Raw genomic sequence first — 15,257 nt, 5'->3', positions numbered from 1 at the left:
ATGAAACAATCTTTGATTTAACTAGACTTTATTTAACAGAGACATATTATGCCCATTTTACCGCAAGTTGAAATGGTTCCTTGGGATCTTAATGAAATGTCTGTAACATATTTTGGTCAAAATACCACAAGGATAATTTAAAACAGTACCTTTTTACCCTGTCTTAAAACAGCCCTGTTAAAGTATCATTATAGAGAACGCTCTTCTCATTGATTTACGGTAGCAGTATTGCCCGTTTATTAGATGTGTTACGGTTTCTGTGTGTATGACGTATGTTGTCAATTCCCTTGTTACCTGTGCATGAGACGGATGAATAGAGCCGGTGCACATGAGAATAAAATACTTAAACAGACGCTACGCTCATACTTTTTACACCAAGTTACACTGCGTGAGTCAAGATAACTTAACAAGCCCTCATCAGTTTGACCTGTTTTGAGTGTCGGGCAGAAATCACATCGCGTCAACACCCACCGTGGCCCTTCGCGATGCTTGTTTTAATTAAACAGTCGGATTCCCCTGGTCCGCACCAGTTTTCAGTCAGCTGCTAGGCGCCAGCCGGAGGGTTCCCCCAGCGGTCGCCGTAGCTGAGGTGATCCGCGAGAAGGGCCCGACACGCGTCCAGAGTGGCCGCCGTTGACCGCGTACCCGGTCCCCTCCAACGGCCCGCCTTCCGCGCCGGCGATGGACACCGCCCCGCGGTACAAGAGAAAGAAAGCCCCCCCACCAGTGACGCCGTGAGGTGCCACCGGATGAGGACCTCCCGATGCCGCACACTGAGCCTCCGGCGGCGTGGAGAGGAGGGCGACGGAGCGACTGCTCCCCCAGCCGCGGCACGTGCCCAGCGGTTTTACAACAAATATGAACATCGGCCAATGATATCGGTGAAAGTCAAGTTTATTACCGATAAGCCGATACCAGTGAACGAGGCGAATATCGGCCGCTACCGATGTTCGGCCGATAAATCGGTGCATCCCTAGTGTTTACACATTAATTGTTGTCAAGAAAAAATTTACACTTAACGGAGTTGTGCTCTAATCGAGGATGTACAGCATGGCCTTGGTTTGTAAAGATCTGCCTGCGTGGTTTATGAGGCCTGACGTGATACTAACAGAAAGGTTCAGACAGTAATTTTCACCCTGACCAGACTTTGGAATGCAAATCCATAACAGGTCACCCGGCAAAACACCATTCAAACGACTCACAGTCTGTTGTTAATGTGCAACAACAAGGATTATTATCAGACAGACATGTTAAAATAACTTATCTTTCAACAAATGAGGGGTTTTGATGACGAGCTCAGAATGGTAGTTATTGTTTGGTGTTATGTGCTGAAGTCGAAACAATCGGAAAAAGGTCACATCCAGTTACTTGCACAAGGCTATGTCAACTGTAAACATGTTTTCAGTGCAATTCAGCAACTCAATTTTGTTTTCTTATCCAATGTTATTGTCGAATGATGGTATGGAGTGGTATGCTGATTTCCAATACAAGAAACATGTACTATACTTCAATACTTTTGACGTGAAACATTGCAACTGTTAGACATTGCAAGGACTCCAAAAAGAAAAGAAAAAAAACCTATAGGAAGTTCGCAAAGAAGACCTGACTGATCCATTCAAGCAAGAACAATTGGTTATTAAATAACAACGAAACTTTGAACTCTTCTGTATGTCAGCCTGAACAATTTTAACATTATCTGGGTCTCAATGCAGGGACTGCATCCTTCGGCAGCTATATTTGGAGACAGATTTTCGTCACACAGAAATATGAAGGCTCCTTCAAATGCAACAAATGCATCCCTACTTCCCAGTGAAACGAAGGCTCCAATGGGTGGATCCTTCTAGGCCAAACCTATCCCATGATTCATTGCTAGTTAGTGATGAACCGTTTTTCAAAGAGGTAAGGATGCCAACTAGCGACGAGATGTCCAATGCTTGAGTATCACACTTTAACTCAAATGAACAGCCAAAGGTTAACATGTTAAAAAACCAAAACACATTCAAACTTTCTCTATTTCTTGTTGTTAGGCAACAGCAATAAGGATGGTGCGAGCTGTTGACGGTGATTACAGAAAACCTCTAAAGACCAGATGGTCTAATTTTGGTTCGGCCTTCGCAGTTTACACAAATTCACAAAGAGTGCATCCTCTGAATGATTCAGCCCCTGAATTGATACACAACTATTGTGTGTGTAATTTGGATTATACTTGCAGAAACCAGCCCTGATTGGCATATGAATCATCTTGCAATGCTCTTTGCTAAATGTGTTTCATATGCCACACAAACCTTGCCGTGCAAATGATCATGTGCACCACTAAAAATATGCTCAGACATGTACAGTAGTGCCGGAAGATTGCTGAGGCTGACATTCTCCAAGGGTGAGGAAGGTGTAGTCACGTGTCAAGAATGTGCCTGACCCATGACTGGAGCAGGAACGTGCACCTCCCGGCATAACTGAGAGGGTAAGTATGAGTGACTGCTGTCTTTGTAATGTCAACTTTGTCTTACCTATAAACAATGTTAAAGGGGATTAGGAGAGGATAACGTACGAGTCACAGCTCAAACTGGTCCCTCCACAGTAACGCAGTGGAGTTCACTACTGGGAGTTGCTGACATGTATTTGTCAAACTTGCCAGTACAATCTGCATAAAACTTGACTGACACTGAGCCTTGAAACAGAGGCTACAATAACTGTAATAAGGGCAACAACCTTTTCTGTTTGTATTCCAGGTCAAAGTAGTTATGCTTTATTTGCATAACATTGAGAGCCTGAGAGAGAGTTCTTCCTCTGAAGCAAATAATTGAGTTTCTGTCCTGATCAGAGCCAACTTTCCCCGACAATGTGCAGTACAACTACAGTGACAACTGACTTCATGGATGTTTAAAGAGATTTTTCACATTAAGAAAGACATTGTCTCTTTTTATCTATAATGGGATAAAAGTACAGTCTGAGAGTAGAATTTTTCTGCTTTCTCTAATCTGTTAACCCAAAACAAATCCAGGTCAACTCCATCTTAAGTTTCCCTTTTGGCTGTATTTATAAATGTTTTATTCTTATTATATGTCTTGAGCTGGGTGGAAACGATCTTCTTCAAATGTTTTACTTAATTATATAGTAGGTACTTTGAATTAAAAGACCAAATTGAAGCTGAAGTTTTGTATTTTTGTATTTACTTAAAGTACAGAGAAGATTAGTCAGTGATTTCTAGCCTGGCTTCTTAATCCCTGTGGTAGCTTTAATCTGTCTTTGCCTTTTATTACTCAGCCAACGTAAAGATTTTCCTCCTCATTACTTTTGCTAAAACGCAGCTAACAGTTGGATGGAATGAGCTGTACTGAACTTTAAAAACAACAATGAATCCGGTATTGACCTCCAGCTCATCTGATATAGATTAATTTAGCATCTTATCTTAAAAAACGATAAAACACCAATTTCTAAAAAAGATACCATCTTCACTGGTATGTTTTTTTTCACTCGGGGTGAAAAACAGCACAGATGTGAGAGTAACACAGTGTGCAGAGGAATGTGTCAAGAGAGTGCAGGGTGACAGTTCTTGCACAACACGCTATTTTTCAGTCTCTGCTTAACCAAATGCAGGTCATGAAAATATTGACATATTTGGAAAATCTGTGTGTTTCAGTAAAACCAGGATTTCAGAATTTTGAGCCATATACTGAAAACAGCTGAAACTGGTGCCTGTGATGGATCATTAGGGAATTCCTCCTGCATTATTTATGGATATCTGGCAACTGTTTCCCACATGGGAATGAAGTTTCACATCAAGACGCAGAACGTTTTTCAATTAGCATTTGTTGCTCAATAAAATAATTGATACCAGTTGTGATGACACGACTTCAGTGCATTAGTATGGCTTTGTGAGAAATCTGCTTTTACACAGGATTCTAAGGGAAGTGAGAAAGGGAGTGTTGCACAACTAGCTTAGGCTAGGGGGAAGGGAGATAAGAGTTGAGGTTAATGTCAGTGTGCAGTCTGTGATGCAAACAGTCTAGTGCATTTGTATGTTTACCGATTGGGACAGAGTTAATTTCACACGGAATCTGCAAAGACGGCCAAAATTACACAACAGTATCTACCATATTTTTTATGTTGGACATTGTGCAGGACTGTAGACAAGCACCATTAACTGGACTAGGGAGCACTAGCAATTTCTGAGGAAAACACACACTGACCACATTTAGATTCACAGAGTAGTTCCCCTTGAAGTGAAAGTTCAAGATGACCTTTAAACCATCTTGTCATGTAGGCAGACATGTGATGAGTGTTACGCTGAGAGCACAGCAGAGGACCACATGGACATGACATTGTTGGACTTTATCTCGTACTTATGACAAATGAAAAGGCTGTGACCTCTTGACCAGGTCACAACGAGGGAACTGTGAATCATGGTATTCCCAAAAGCTGATGTATACATGATACGATGGCTTTCAACTGTTGGCCATTAGCATTAAGGCTATTAACCCTGCCTTGGCACTGACAGAAAACAGCCGCCCAATTATGCCACAAAAACCTTTTGAATTGAGTAAGTTAACCCTTGATTTTAAGGCTTTTGCCAAGAAGATAGGTGGCTGAAATAATTTTGATATCGATTTGAAGTCATATCGCCCAGCACTATGTTGTGAAACGTTTTGTTCCTACACATAAGGAGTTTCAGCATCAACATACAATAGTGTTCAAAAATGCTACCCAGTGGCATTCTGAAAGCATAAACAAGAGACTTACTGTTCGTTGATGACAAAGATGCAGTTGTCTTGTGAGGGTAAGCCTGAGACAGGATGCTTACAGGTCACCTTCCGCTCATTGTGACTGTTGAGAAAAGGATAGAGGAAAAAAGCAAAAATTAGTGATCAATGTGGATATGGTGTTATGCCCTGAACACCTATATTTTCAAAGGGTTGACACCAGCTGAGGTCACTTGTTATTGGCCAGGTAGACGGATACACAGTGTGCAAATATTATCTGGAAACTTCATGAAATGAGGGCAGCACGATGGTGCGGCATTTAGCATTGATGACTCACATCGAGTTTGTTCAAATCTTGATTTGGCCGAGGTCTTTCTGTGTGGAGTTTGCATGTTCTCCCTGTATCTACGTGGGTTTTCGCCGGGTTCTCTGGGATTCTCCCACAGTCCAAAGACATGCAGATTGTGTTTAGGTTAATGCGAGTATGGATGGCTGTCTCTTTAAGTTGGCCCTGCAAAAAGCTGACGAGCTGTCCAATGTGTGGACGTCTAAAAGGAGAATCACATCAATAAAAAATGTGTCTGTGCTGCAAGATTGAAAGTTACACCTATAGCTATATGTGTCACGTGAATATTTTGGTCCATTCATGATTGAGTGTTCAAACCTAGGTTAAAGGTGAGGGCTATTTTAATAAGCTAGAGATAGACAACAACCCTTATATCGAAGACCTACAAAACACGTTGAGTCAGCAGTGTAAAATAGAGGTATGAACCAAATAGTGGATTTGGAGAATAATTGAACATCAAAACAAGCATTCAACGAGCAATACCAAAGTCAATACAAAAACAAATAGAGCTTGTAAAAAAAAGCTTAAGTACATAATAAAAAAATATGGCAATACGGGAACAAAAAAGTAAAAGATAATACATGACGCCAGGGCAGTACCGGCTGTGTGTTCAATGTATGGTGGCTGCATCACAGGTATGTTGGAGCTAGTTCTGATTTCTAGAACGATTAGTGCATATTCTAAAATGAAAGTAGGCTGGTGTCCTAAACTAAGTGCCATGATTCTACGGTATGAAAACAGATATCTTCAGGTACTGCCAATATCTCAAAAATAAAAACCTTGTCACAACAAATGAATGGATTCAGTCAACAAAAACGCTTGAGAGCTTTGAAACCGGAAGTGTTGCAAAAGGTTTGCAGCATAACACCTCACAACTTAAGCCATTTAAACAATATGAAAAAGGGGAAAACAACATTTGATCGATTTAGACTTGGAGTACATTGGTCTTTACCAAACAGCTTCAATAATCATGACCAAAACCTAAATAAGGACGTCATGCCATTATAAACTCACCAGCTAACGACAGAGGCCTAGAAGATGCCCCCCGCCCATCCTATCATAAAATTACAACACACAACTTCCACCCTTACATGATTTCCATGTGAGGACACAAACCATGTGGGCTTTGGAGAGGAGGAACACATTGACTAGAGCCTAGAGTGTGAGATGTGACGGCCCTGGTGGCAGAGGGCTCAGTAAACTTTCCAGAAAGAAGGATAAGCTTCACTGCTCTTTAATGTTTACTAGTAAACCCTAAATCAACTTTTTTCTCTTACATCATCCTTGGAATAATGACTAGACTGATTAATTAATGTAACATGAAGATCCAGGTCATCAACTTCTCATGTTATAACCAAAGATTGAGAGATAGAAAATCTATAATCAAGTATATAACAGCTTCAGAGGAGACATAAAGGAAAGAGCTGTGGTGTCAACAACAGTCTCCAAAGCTATTACTGCCTTTACGTGTTATTCTATATTCCAGTTCACGCAGGCTTAACTATAAACAGAGGAGAGTCAAGCTACAGCCCAAAAATAACAGTTTTTAAACACTGGGTATTCATGTACGGAAAAGAGTGAATACCAAGTATGAAATAGGGGGTTTAGTTTCAGTTTAGCCTGGAGAGCAAGCGTCTCCACAGCTCTGGTCTATAATTACTGGAGGCACTGTTGGCAGCAGAGCACTCTGTGCGGTATTGGGGCAGAACAACGGCACCGTTTTCCTTCGGTATCCCATCACACATGCCTGCGCTACTCGGCACATAGGTTGGCTGGCTGCGGATTTAAAGGGTTTGAGAGAGAGTCTGGATAGGTTTGTATGAACACCACGGTGGGTTAAAAGTAAGATGTCATGCAGATTTGAATCAACAGTTACAATAAAGAGCGAGTTCCAAAAAACAAATGAAAAAAATAAAATGTTTGATAATCAAACTTTTGCTTTCCTTTGAAATAATGACAAAACTAGGATTGATAATCTTAGAAAAGCTAAGCAAGTGCAGGCTACACTGAAAGAAAATGCCACCTATATAGCAAATATCCCACCTCCTCCCATCAGCCTTCTTGTCAAAGCTACGCACCCAAAACACATGATCGTGCAGTGCCTGATAATGTGGAGAAGAACATTTCTGTGACCTACATGCTAAATTTTGACTTTAGTATCTGCACTATAGGTGCATCTCTCCGGCTTGTAATGACTCTGGTCATGTGCAGTGACAGGACAGGCAGGCAGGTTAGTTAGTAACAGACAGGTATGCGAGCCAATCATTTTATTTGATTGAAATTATTGGACGTGTTAAAAACTGTCCTGTGAGAGACCTTAACTTCTTTATCAATAGCCGATCACATATGAATGTGAAGAGGTTTTTAACAAGTTAGAAAAAGAGTGTTTCAGAAAACAGGTAACAAACTCTAGCTTTAACCATACCTAAAAGAAGAAGAGGTCCTAATAAAAGGGTATCTTTATCCACCAATTAACTGCCAATGCCATTTCATTAGAGGGAATCAGTTTTTATAAAATAATTATTTAATTGAAAACCCACCTGAGATACATAGTCTCACATCAAGAGGCTGAAAGTGTATCCATAAAACAGTGACAGCCACAACTGCATAAACTGCAATAAATTAAGAGTGATGCATTACCATGTATCATGTGCAAAGGGAATACAACCTCCCAACTATGCAATAGGCAGGCTATCTGTACATATCATTTTGCATAGTGTTTGTTTCTAAAAATATTATGTTTTCAATCAAGCAAAATGTCTTGCATGAGCACTGAACCAAACAACTTTTTTTTTCTTGCTAGTATTTGCAGACTGCAGTTTGCTTACATATAATTGTTTTGGTTCAGTGGTCCCTGTGGTGAAGTCTCATTGCCTCTAATTCATAGTACAGTAAATGAGTATGAGCACACAAGTTCAGAGAAGACGAATGTACACTACTTGTCCAATGAAAAATGTCAGAGTAAAAACAGCCAAAGTAAACAGCCAAAAGAGACGAGACATATTTCTTAGAATCAAGCGGACCAGAATGCGATATTCAAAAGGGAAACGTCTACTCTTCTCAACACACCAAGAGAAGGCTCCAATATGGTCACGTTGTTCGTTGTCACGTCAGTTTCTGTATATGTAAGTAATGTTGGACAGGTGTTTGCTGAAATATCAGCCATAGGAACTCGATACTGGAGCTTGGCCCCGGACCAAAACCCCACCACCGCTGATTAAAACACAGGAGTCATTATCAGCACCTGTTCATCAGGACTATTTGAGGGGACACTGAATCAAACAAGTGAGATGCCTGACATACAGGTTTATGTAACCTTTTTCTTTTGTGGGGTCACACAAAATAATCTCATTCACTTTGTGGTGAACACATGTATTTGGCTTTTTTTTTTTTTATAACTCAGCCTCACACTGACCTCACTGTGAACAATTTAAACATCGGGAAATATTTACCTTTAACTCTATTAAATTATACATCTAAAATAACCCATACAATTTCTGTGTGGATCTGAAATTGGTGGATCCAGGATTTTTGCCCCACTATCTTTAACATTGCAGGATATTTCAACCTTAGTTGTTGATTTCTCAGAGAATGCAGCCATGTTTACGGGACAAACCTACGAGTGTGTGAAATTTGGTGCAGATCCAAATAAAAATCTGGATCTAGTGAATTTAAATATAGTTTCATAAAGGCAGCTTGGCAGAGGTATACACTCTCTGAGTGATTTCTAATTGTAGTTCAAATTGTTTGACTTTAACGGGCGCTGTTGATTAACCTAAAATAAACATAAGGGCGGAAGCTATTTGAGAAGGCCCTACACATTTCCAACATGATATATGTGATACAGGGAGGACAGCGAGTTCTTAAACCTCAGCTGAAAACATGGGGAGATGAAGTAACACGATGGCTGTGGTTAATATACGAGGGCCCGAACAGGCAGGATAAGTTACAAAAAACATGTATAGTAGTGAAATAAAATCCCTTTTGAACAACCTACAAAAGTAGCCCACAACAATCAGTGGTTGTCTGCTCCTTGAGCCATTTTGTTATTCTATTCAAATATAATATTGCAAAAAAGTTGCTGACAAAGTGAGTGTGTTGATTTCCTTGTCTTAAGTAGCACAAGTTTCCTGTGAAGACATAACTAGAAAACAATGCAATTAAAGTTGATGACAGCAGCCATATGGCATCAAAATCACTTGATGCTGCAAAACTATCAGCTAAAACTTTAATTAGAGTAAATATGTTTTCAAAATACCTCCGCCAGCTAATTTTATCTCGCAAGACCATTTATAATGGTCACACAGGCTCTGAGGGATGTGGTCTGTGGTCACATCTGTCAAGATTGAGTTTAAATAAAATCACGGGGCTTTAGAGTAGGGGGAGCATATAATATATTTTTTTTGCTTTGAAAACATTGTGCTCTTCGTTCTCCAGTAGACTCAGGATTTCCTTTTTGTTTTCCAGAGGGAGGTTATTGGTTTATAGGGTGGGTTTGGATGGAGGCCACAGGAGGTTCCTCCTTCTCTTGACCTTGGATGCATCGAGATGGTGGAACTAGGAGTGGCACCAGGAGCTGAGTAGCACTGTGTGAGGAGAGACGGGCAGTTTTCTGGGCTCTGGACTCTCCTGTCCACAGCAATTAGCAGTGAGCTGCTGTAATGAAGAGCTTAAGGTTTTGGGGTCAACACTCCACCGGCTTTAGGTTTTACTGTTCTGGGTGGGTCTTTGATCCTTTACTCCCCCTTCTAATAAAGTTTAACCACAAACAACCGAAAGGCTCCTAAAAGGATCTTTACACTGGAGTGATAGAGAGAGGGGGGGAAAGGTTTTCATGAGTTTTTAAACATATCCTTTCAGTTTAATTGATTTAAGGTTGGGAGACCCCCGAAAAAAATGATTCTAAAGCTGGAATCCACATCTTCCCTTCTTGCATTTTTTCAGATGGGGAGGTGGGTACAAACATTCGGGTTCACATTCCACCTTGCAGATATCATATCTGAACCCAAACACAGCAAATATCCTTTTGGGTCATTAACCCAGAGATAATATCTTTGTTTATTCAAGTCTAAAGTTCATTAAAAACTAAGTTGTTGAACTGCAGAGAATCTCAAATACCACCATTATTACCTCTCTTTCAACGTCTCAAGTTCAGTGGAGAGTGAGGAGAGAAAAGGAAAAATAAAAATAATAGTGAAACAGTATGTTGTCAATCCTCTCAGGGTGTAGAAACTCTAAAAACTGAGGGGGTTTCCTCATGTGCTGAAAAACTGGAACAAACTTCTCTGCAACACTTTGTGAACAGTTTTAACTGCTGTAGCTTATTTGGGTACAGGGGGTTATTATTCTAATTCTGTGACTATGACCATAGTGGCCTAAGGGCTCTGCGGACTGAGTCCTGCATGTCCTCATCATTACTGTTTTCAGACATGAACTTTGCCTTTGTCAGATTTGACTTTCATATATGAAGAATGCAGGAGGAGATTGCCTGGGTCGGACGAGAAGTGACTCGTGGGTAGAGCATGCAGGAGGCTGGATAATAGGTGTTCATTCTGATGTGGAAAGAGACCAGTTTTTTTTGTTTATAACCGATCAAAGATGGTGAGAGAAGAAGTGATTGACGCAGCTGTAATGGATATTTTTGCCTGCAAGTACAGAGATTTGGACAAAAATCCATCCTTCATTCTAGCTGTGAATTTTCTGGAAATCTTCCTGCTATATTCTCACATGGGCTCGCTCCGACATATTACTGGCAGGAGAGGTCCAGATGTAGGTGCATATCAGAAAGCAGCACAAGTCAGCAGAAGTTTTTAATTGACCAACTCAATCAACGGTCATGGAATAAAAAGCTGCAAGCAAATGACCCATTCCAAACAGGCATGTTTAGAACCTCATTAAAATGTGTCTTTTAACGCATTTTCTAATTATGCTGCTACAAGATTTAAGCTTTTTACTTGTGGTTTTAGATTTACCTTCAAAGCAAATTAACCCATTCCTGTCATCAAGGTTGTTTCTTATACATATAGAAATAAAATAAAAAATGTACATATATATATTAATCATTTTTAACCCTTTTAATCTGCTTGATAATAAAAATCTTGAATCTTGAATCAAGGCTTCTACGACTGTGCCTCCCTTTGTCTGGAAGTGACCAGTGAAGGTCAGAGCAAATCAAGCAATCCAGCCTCCCTTCTAAAGGATATGATCTCATGAAACATTCCGCCCACAGAAGATGCTGGTCTGCTCAGAGCTCTTTCAAGCAGCATAAGTGAGAACAGTTTACTGTCCAGTAGTTCACACCCTTACACTGACAGTGCTGTGCTTGTGAAATCACAACATTCTATTTAAGCCAAATGCTCAAGCTCCCTACTCCATATTAGTGTTATATATTTGAACAAGTATTGTTTAATCCTGCATTCACACGTGACTATAGTGACACTCGAATTACTCAATGAGACCACATGTCTATTGTCTACAAGTAGCACACTTGCTCAATCATTATTTAAAAATAGATCCTAAATACAAAAAAATGCAGTTAAAAATCATGCTCATTTTTAGATAATTTCATATTATAAGAATCCAACATGAAAACCTCTCGGTGCATTAAACAAATCCGACTGCAAATCACTAAAAAGACCCTTTCAGCAATAATGAATTCTCTTGTTAATGCTCATAAATCTAATCCTATTACACAGGAAGGGAACACGGACACGACGCAGGACGAGGCCAGCGAGAACTGATTAGCGTTTTCGTGTTATCGGGTAAGTACTCTTAACTAGCATAGGAGGAGCGTAAGTGCTGCTCTGGGACGCCTCAATTCCACACGGACATGGAGGTATGAATAGACCTCCCCACAAAAGCTGAGCTGAATAAGCAGAATAGGCGGGTTTGTGAGAGGGCATGTGGGGGGCAGCGGGAGAGCAGACAAAAAAAAGAAACAGGGGTTTTGCGGTCGTACAGGGGCCAGATGAAGTGCAGCGGAACAAAATAAAACAATGGGCTGTCACAAAATGCTGATACCTGGGACGCATATCCTGGACTAATTGGGAGGACCGATCTTTACGGATATGACGTCAAAAACCTTCTCCACAGCGCGGTATTGCATAGTAACACAGTCAATAGTTTCAGCAACACGCCTATTAGACTTTGACCATCACCCGTAGACCTTGTTTTAACTCAGGCACAGAAAACAGCTGCTCATTCGGGCAACAAATCTCCTTTTTTTTCACAAACAGTTCAATTAGCAGCTCCCTCTAAGCAGCTGTGACTCTGAGCAAAGTGTGTCAAGGTGACTCGGCGGAACAGGCTATTCAAGGAGAATTCAGAGCCACGGAAACAAGCCGTCGTCTTGAGGAAAAATAAAAACACAGATTATAGGAAGAGAAATTTCATATTTACAGGAGTAACTGTGTAGGAAAAGTGCACAGTAATCATACCAACCCAGCTCCGAGTTCTCCAGCACCAGACAAAAGATTGCTTAAATATTTATTCGGGAAAAAACAAGCCAACTTCATGTCGATGCAGTAGCCACACATCTCGAGTTTCTATCTTCATTTTCAGTGTCCGTAAAACTCCCCTTGTTAACCATTCACTGCTCAATTTCAGGCTTCATTAAAGACGTCAGCCGGCCAGGCAGGCATTCAATATGGCTTTCACGGTGCTATACGTGAAAGGAACCAAAGACCAGTGGGCTGAAAGTGCTGCACCACGCGCTTCTTGATATTTATGTCTTCACTTCCTCAGAGTGACGTCGGTATCACATCCACATTTTAAAGCTACGTAGATCCACCGCAGGACAAACAGTACAAGAGTTTAAATCAAAGCCAACGATTTAAAGATGGATGAGATTCGAGGGGGGGCTTGAGGGAAAAGAAACTAAGAATGTTTTGAAAGAGACGTGGAAAAGGTGATTTCAAAAGTTACCTTCAGCTCTCTCGCATTTTTAAGATTAAAGTCTAAATATGTCATAAGACGTGGGCAGCAACTCTTGCTTCCACATGTTCATTCCCCTTTCCACCACTCAATTCAAAACTGAAAAGTCTAATTTCACAGTGCTATAAAAAGGTACGAGCTAGCACCATGTACCAACTGTATTTTCCCCAGAAATTGCTTGTTTTACAAAATAAAATAGCTCACACTCAAGGCCCATAGTGGACAACCACATTTTACAATAATTTCCTCTCCATATGAATAAAAATATAAAGATCCGACAAGGATGCTGGGCCTGTGTATATTAATGGATGCCTTGGTTGAAAATGTAGAGGACACTGGTTTTCCCTCATGACTCCAAGCCTGGAATCAAATGCAGCCCCGCCCTTCTCTCCCAGTGATGTCTCCTCCTCTCCCACTGATGTCTCTCCCTCAGAGAGCTGGGACTGGACCAGCAGTCAATAACAAAGCATCTGGTTTCCTCCATTACTGCTGTTGACCTGCACATTCATGATATGCATCTCTTACATTTACAGATTTTATTAAGAGGGTCAATCAAAAAAAGATCTTCCCCTACCCATATTTTAAATATATTAATTGTCCATCTGAAACAGTGTGTAAAAATGTGCAACAATGTGATAATTAGTAAAGTAATGGATAAAAGTGTCCTATAACAGATGTTCGATTGTGAATGCAGGGATGTTTCGCAATTGACTTGAAGTTTTTAATAAGAGAGCACCCCACCCCCCAGCCTGAACACCACAAATAAAATCTGTCTGTAGGAAACATTGCTGAGGCATCAGTGTTTCCAGCTCTGAGGACAATAGTGAGTGAATGAGCTCATAGGGGGAACAAGCACTCGAGCCAGCAGCTCCCCCCCCCCCCCCCCTCCCTGTGGGTTTGACATGTGTCAATCTATCACACTACATTAAATATGTGTATGATGTTCAAGAATTAGCAATAACACTAAACTGTACTGGATATCTAGCCAGTCAGTCAGATAATCCCTGATATGAACGTGTGTACATGAGTTCCACAAAGTAAGGCGGAAAACATCATGCCTAGATGAACATCATTCAGGATTATCAGGAACAGGTCTAACTTCTCCCTGTGTGTTCCTAGGAAGTCCCACATCACCACAAGATCAAAGAGCAACGACAATTGCTGCTTAGAAGATGTGGTTTTGGCTGAATGGGTTATTAATGAGAGGAGGCGGTCTGGATCACTGGAGGAGAGACAGTGGGCAACGCTATAATTACGGCCTTAACTGGCTGTGATTAACGGATAAAAGCTTTTTAAAAAGATCATCCAGACCCACTGTCAGGGATGAGGGGGAAAAACACAATTACAACACCTGACACTACACAAGAGCATGCAAACTGAAGTGTTCCCCCTGCAGCGGGTTTACATTGACCGTTATGTACAGCTCCATGAAAACGCCGGAGGGCTCAGCTTAACCGACCAACCAGCACACGAGCACACACATATATATTTGAATTGCATTCTCCTCTCGGACGGACTCAGAGTGTAGTTTGGAAAAGCGCGGTGAACTGTGCAGCAGAAACACACAGAGCCATGTGAGGAGCACAATGCGGACCGGGAGCCTGACAGGAGCAGGCTATTAAAGCACCGGGCTGCGTCTGTACAGCCCCCCTCGTCAACCATCAGCGTCAGCACAATGAAAGACTCCCCCCCCCCCCCCCCCCCCCAAACAAAGCCATCGCGTTGAAAGCGACCCTCGGCTCGGTGCGGGCTGCACTGTGTCGCACACGTTAAACAGCACTGCAGGCTTTTCCTTCTACTTACGGTGAAAAGCTCCCATAAACGTGCAGGCTCCTCGAGGATCGCGCTTTAGTCACAAAGGGCGAGGATTGAAGCGAGCAACCGCTGGATCCAGATGTGCAGACGTGGACAGTTTGTTGTTGTTACTTTAGAGAAGCGTCCGTGTTGGAGCACGCGCTCGGTCCGCCGCTGCTGCCTCGCGCTGACTGCTGCTGCGGCGCGTGCGTCCGTAGTAGAGACACCGTGAAACCCGAGAGAGCCGATGATGTCACAGTCCGGATGTAAAGAGAGCGAGGTGGCCAGAGGTGCTTTTCACTGATCCCTCCCACCCACACACATACTAACTCCCCCCCCCCCCACACACACACACACATGCTCACACCCACGTACACACCCATGCTCACACCCACACCCACACGAGCACACACACGTTAACATACACGGACTGGTGAGCTACAGTATGAAGAATAATATGATGGAAACCCTAAAGGTATTTTATA

General features: G+C 41.6%; 1 protein-coding gene across 5 annotated transcripts in view; it reads right to left on the bottom strand.

The window, feature by feature from the left end:
- Window positions 1-15,257, bottom strand: part of LOC128444948 (pleckstrin homology domain-containing family A member 5) — a 90,969-nt gene that overhangs the window by 36,985 nt on the left and 38,727 nt on the right. For all 5 annotated transcript variants that reach the window (XR_008339215.1, XM_053427670.1, XM_053427665.1 and 2 more), the window contains exon 4: window positions 4,741-4,824. Coding sequence is in view for 4 of the 5 variants with exons in the window: in XM_053427670.1 (XP_053283645.1) it covers window positions 4,741-4,824 (84 nt within the window). In the remaining variant the exon portion in view is untranslated. The remainder of the gene's footprint in view (window positions 1-4,740; window positions 4,825-15,257) is intronic.

This window comes from Pleuronectes platessa, chromosome 7 (genome assembly GCF_947347685.1).
Source record: "Pleuronectes platessa chromosome 7, fPlePla1.1, whole genome shotgun sequence".
NCBI lineage: Eukaryota > Metazoa > Chordata > Actinopteri > Pleuronectiformes > Pleuronectidae > Pleuronectes > Pleuronectes platessa.
The sequence above is the reverse complement of the archived record's forward strand: the minus strand, read 5'-3'. Positions and strand labels throughout refer to the sequence as shown.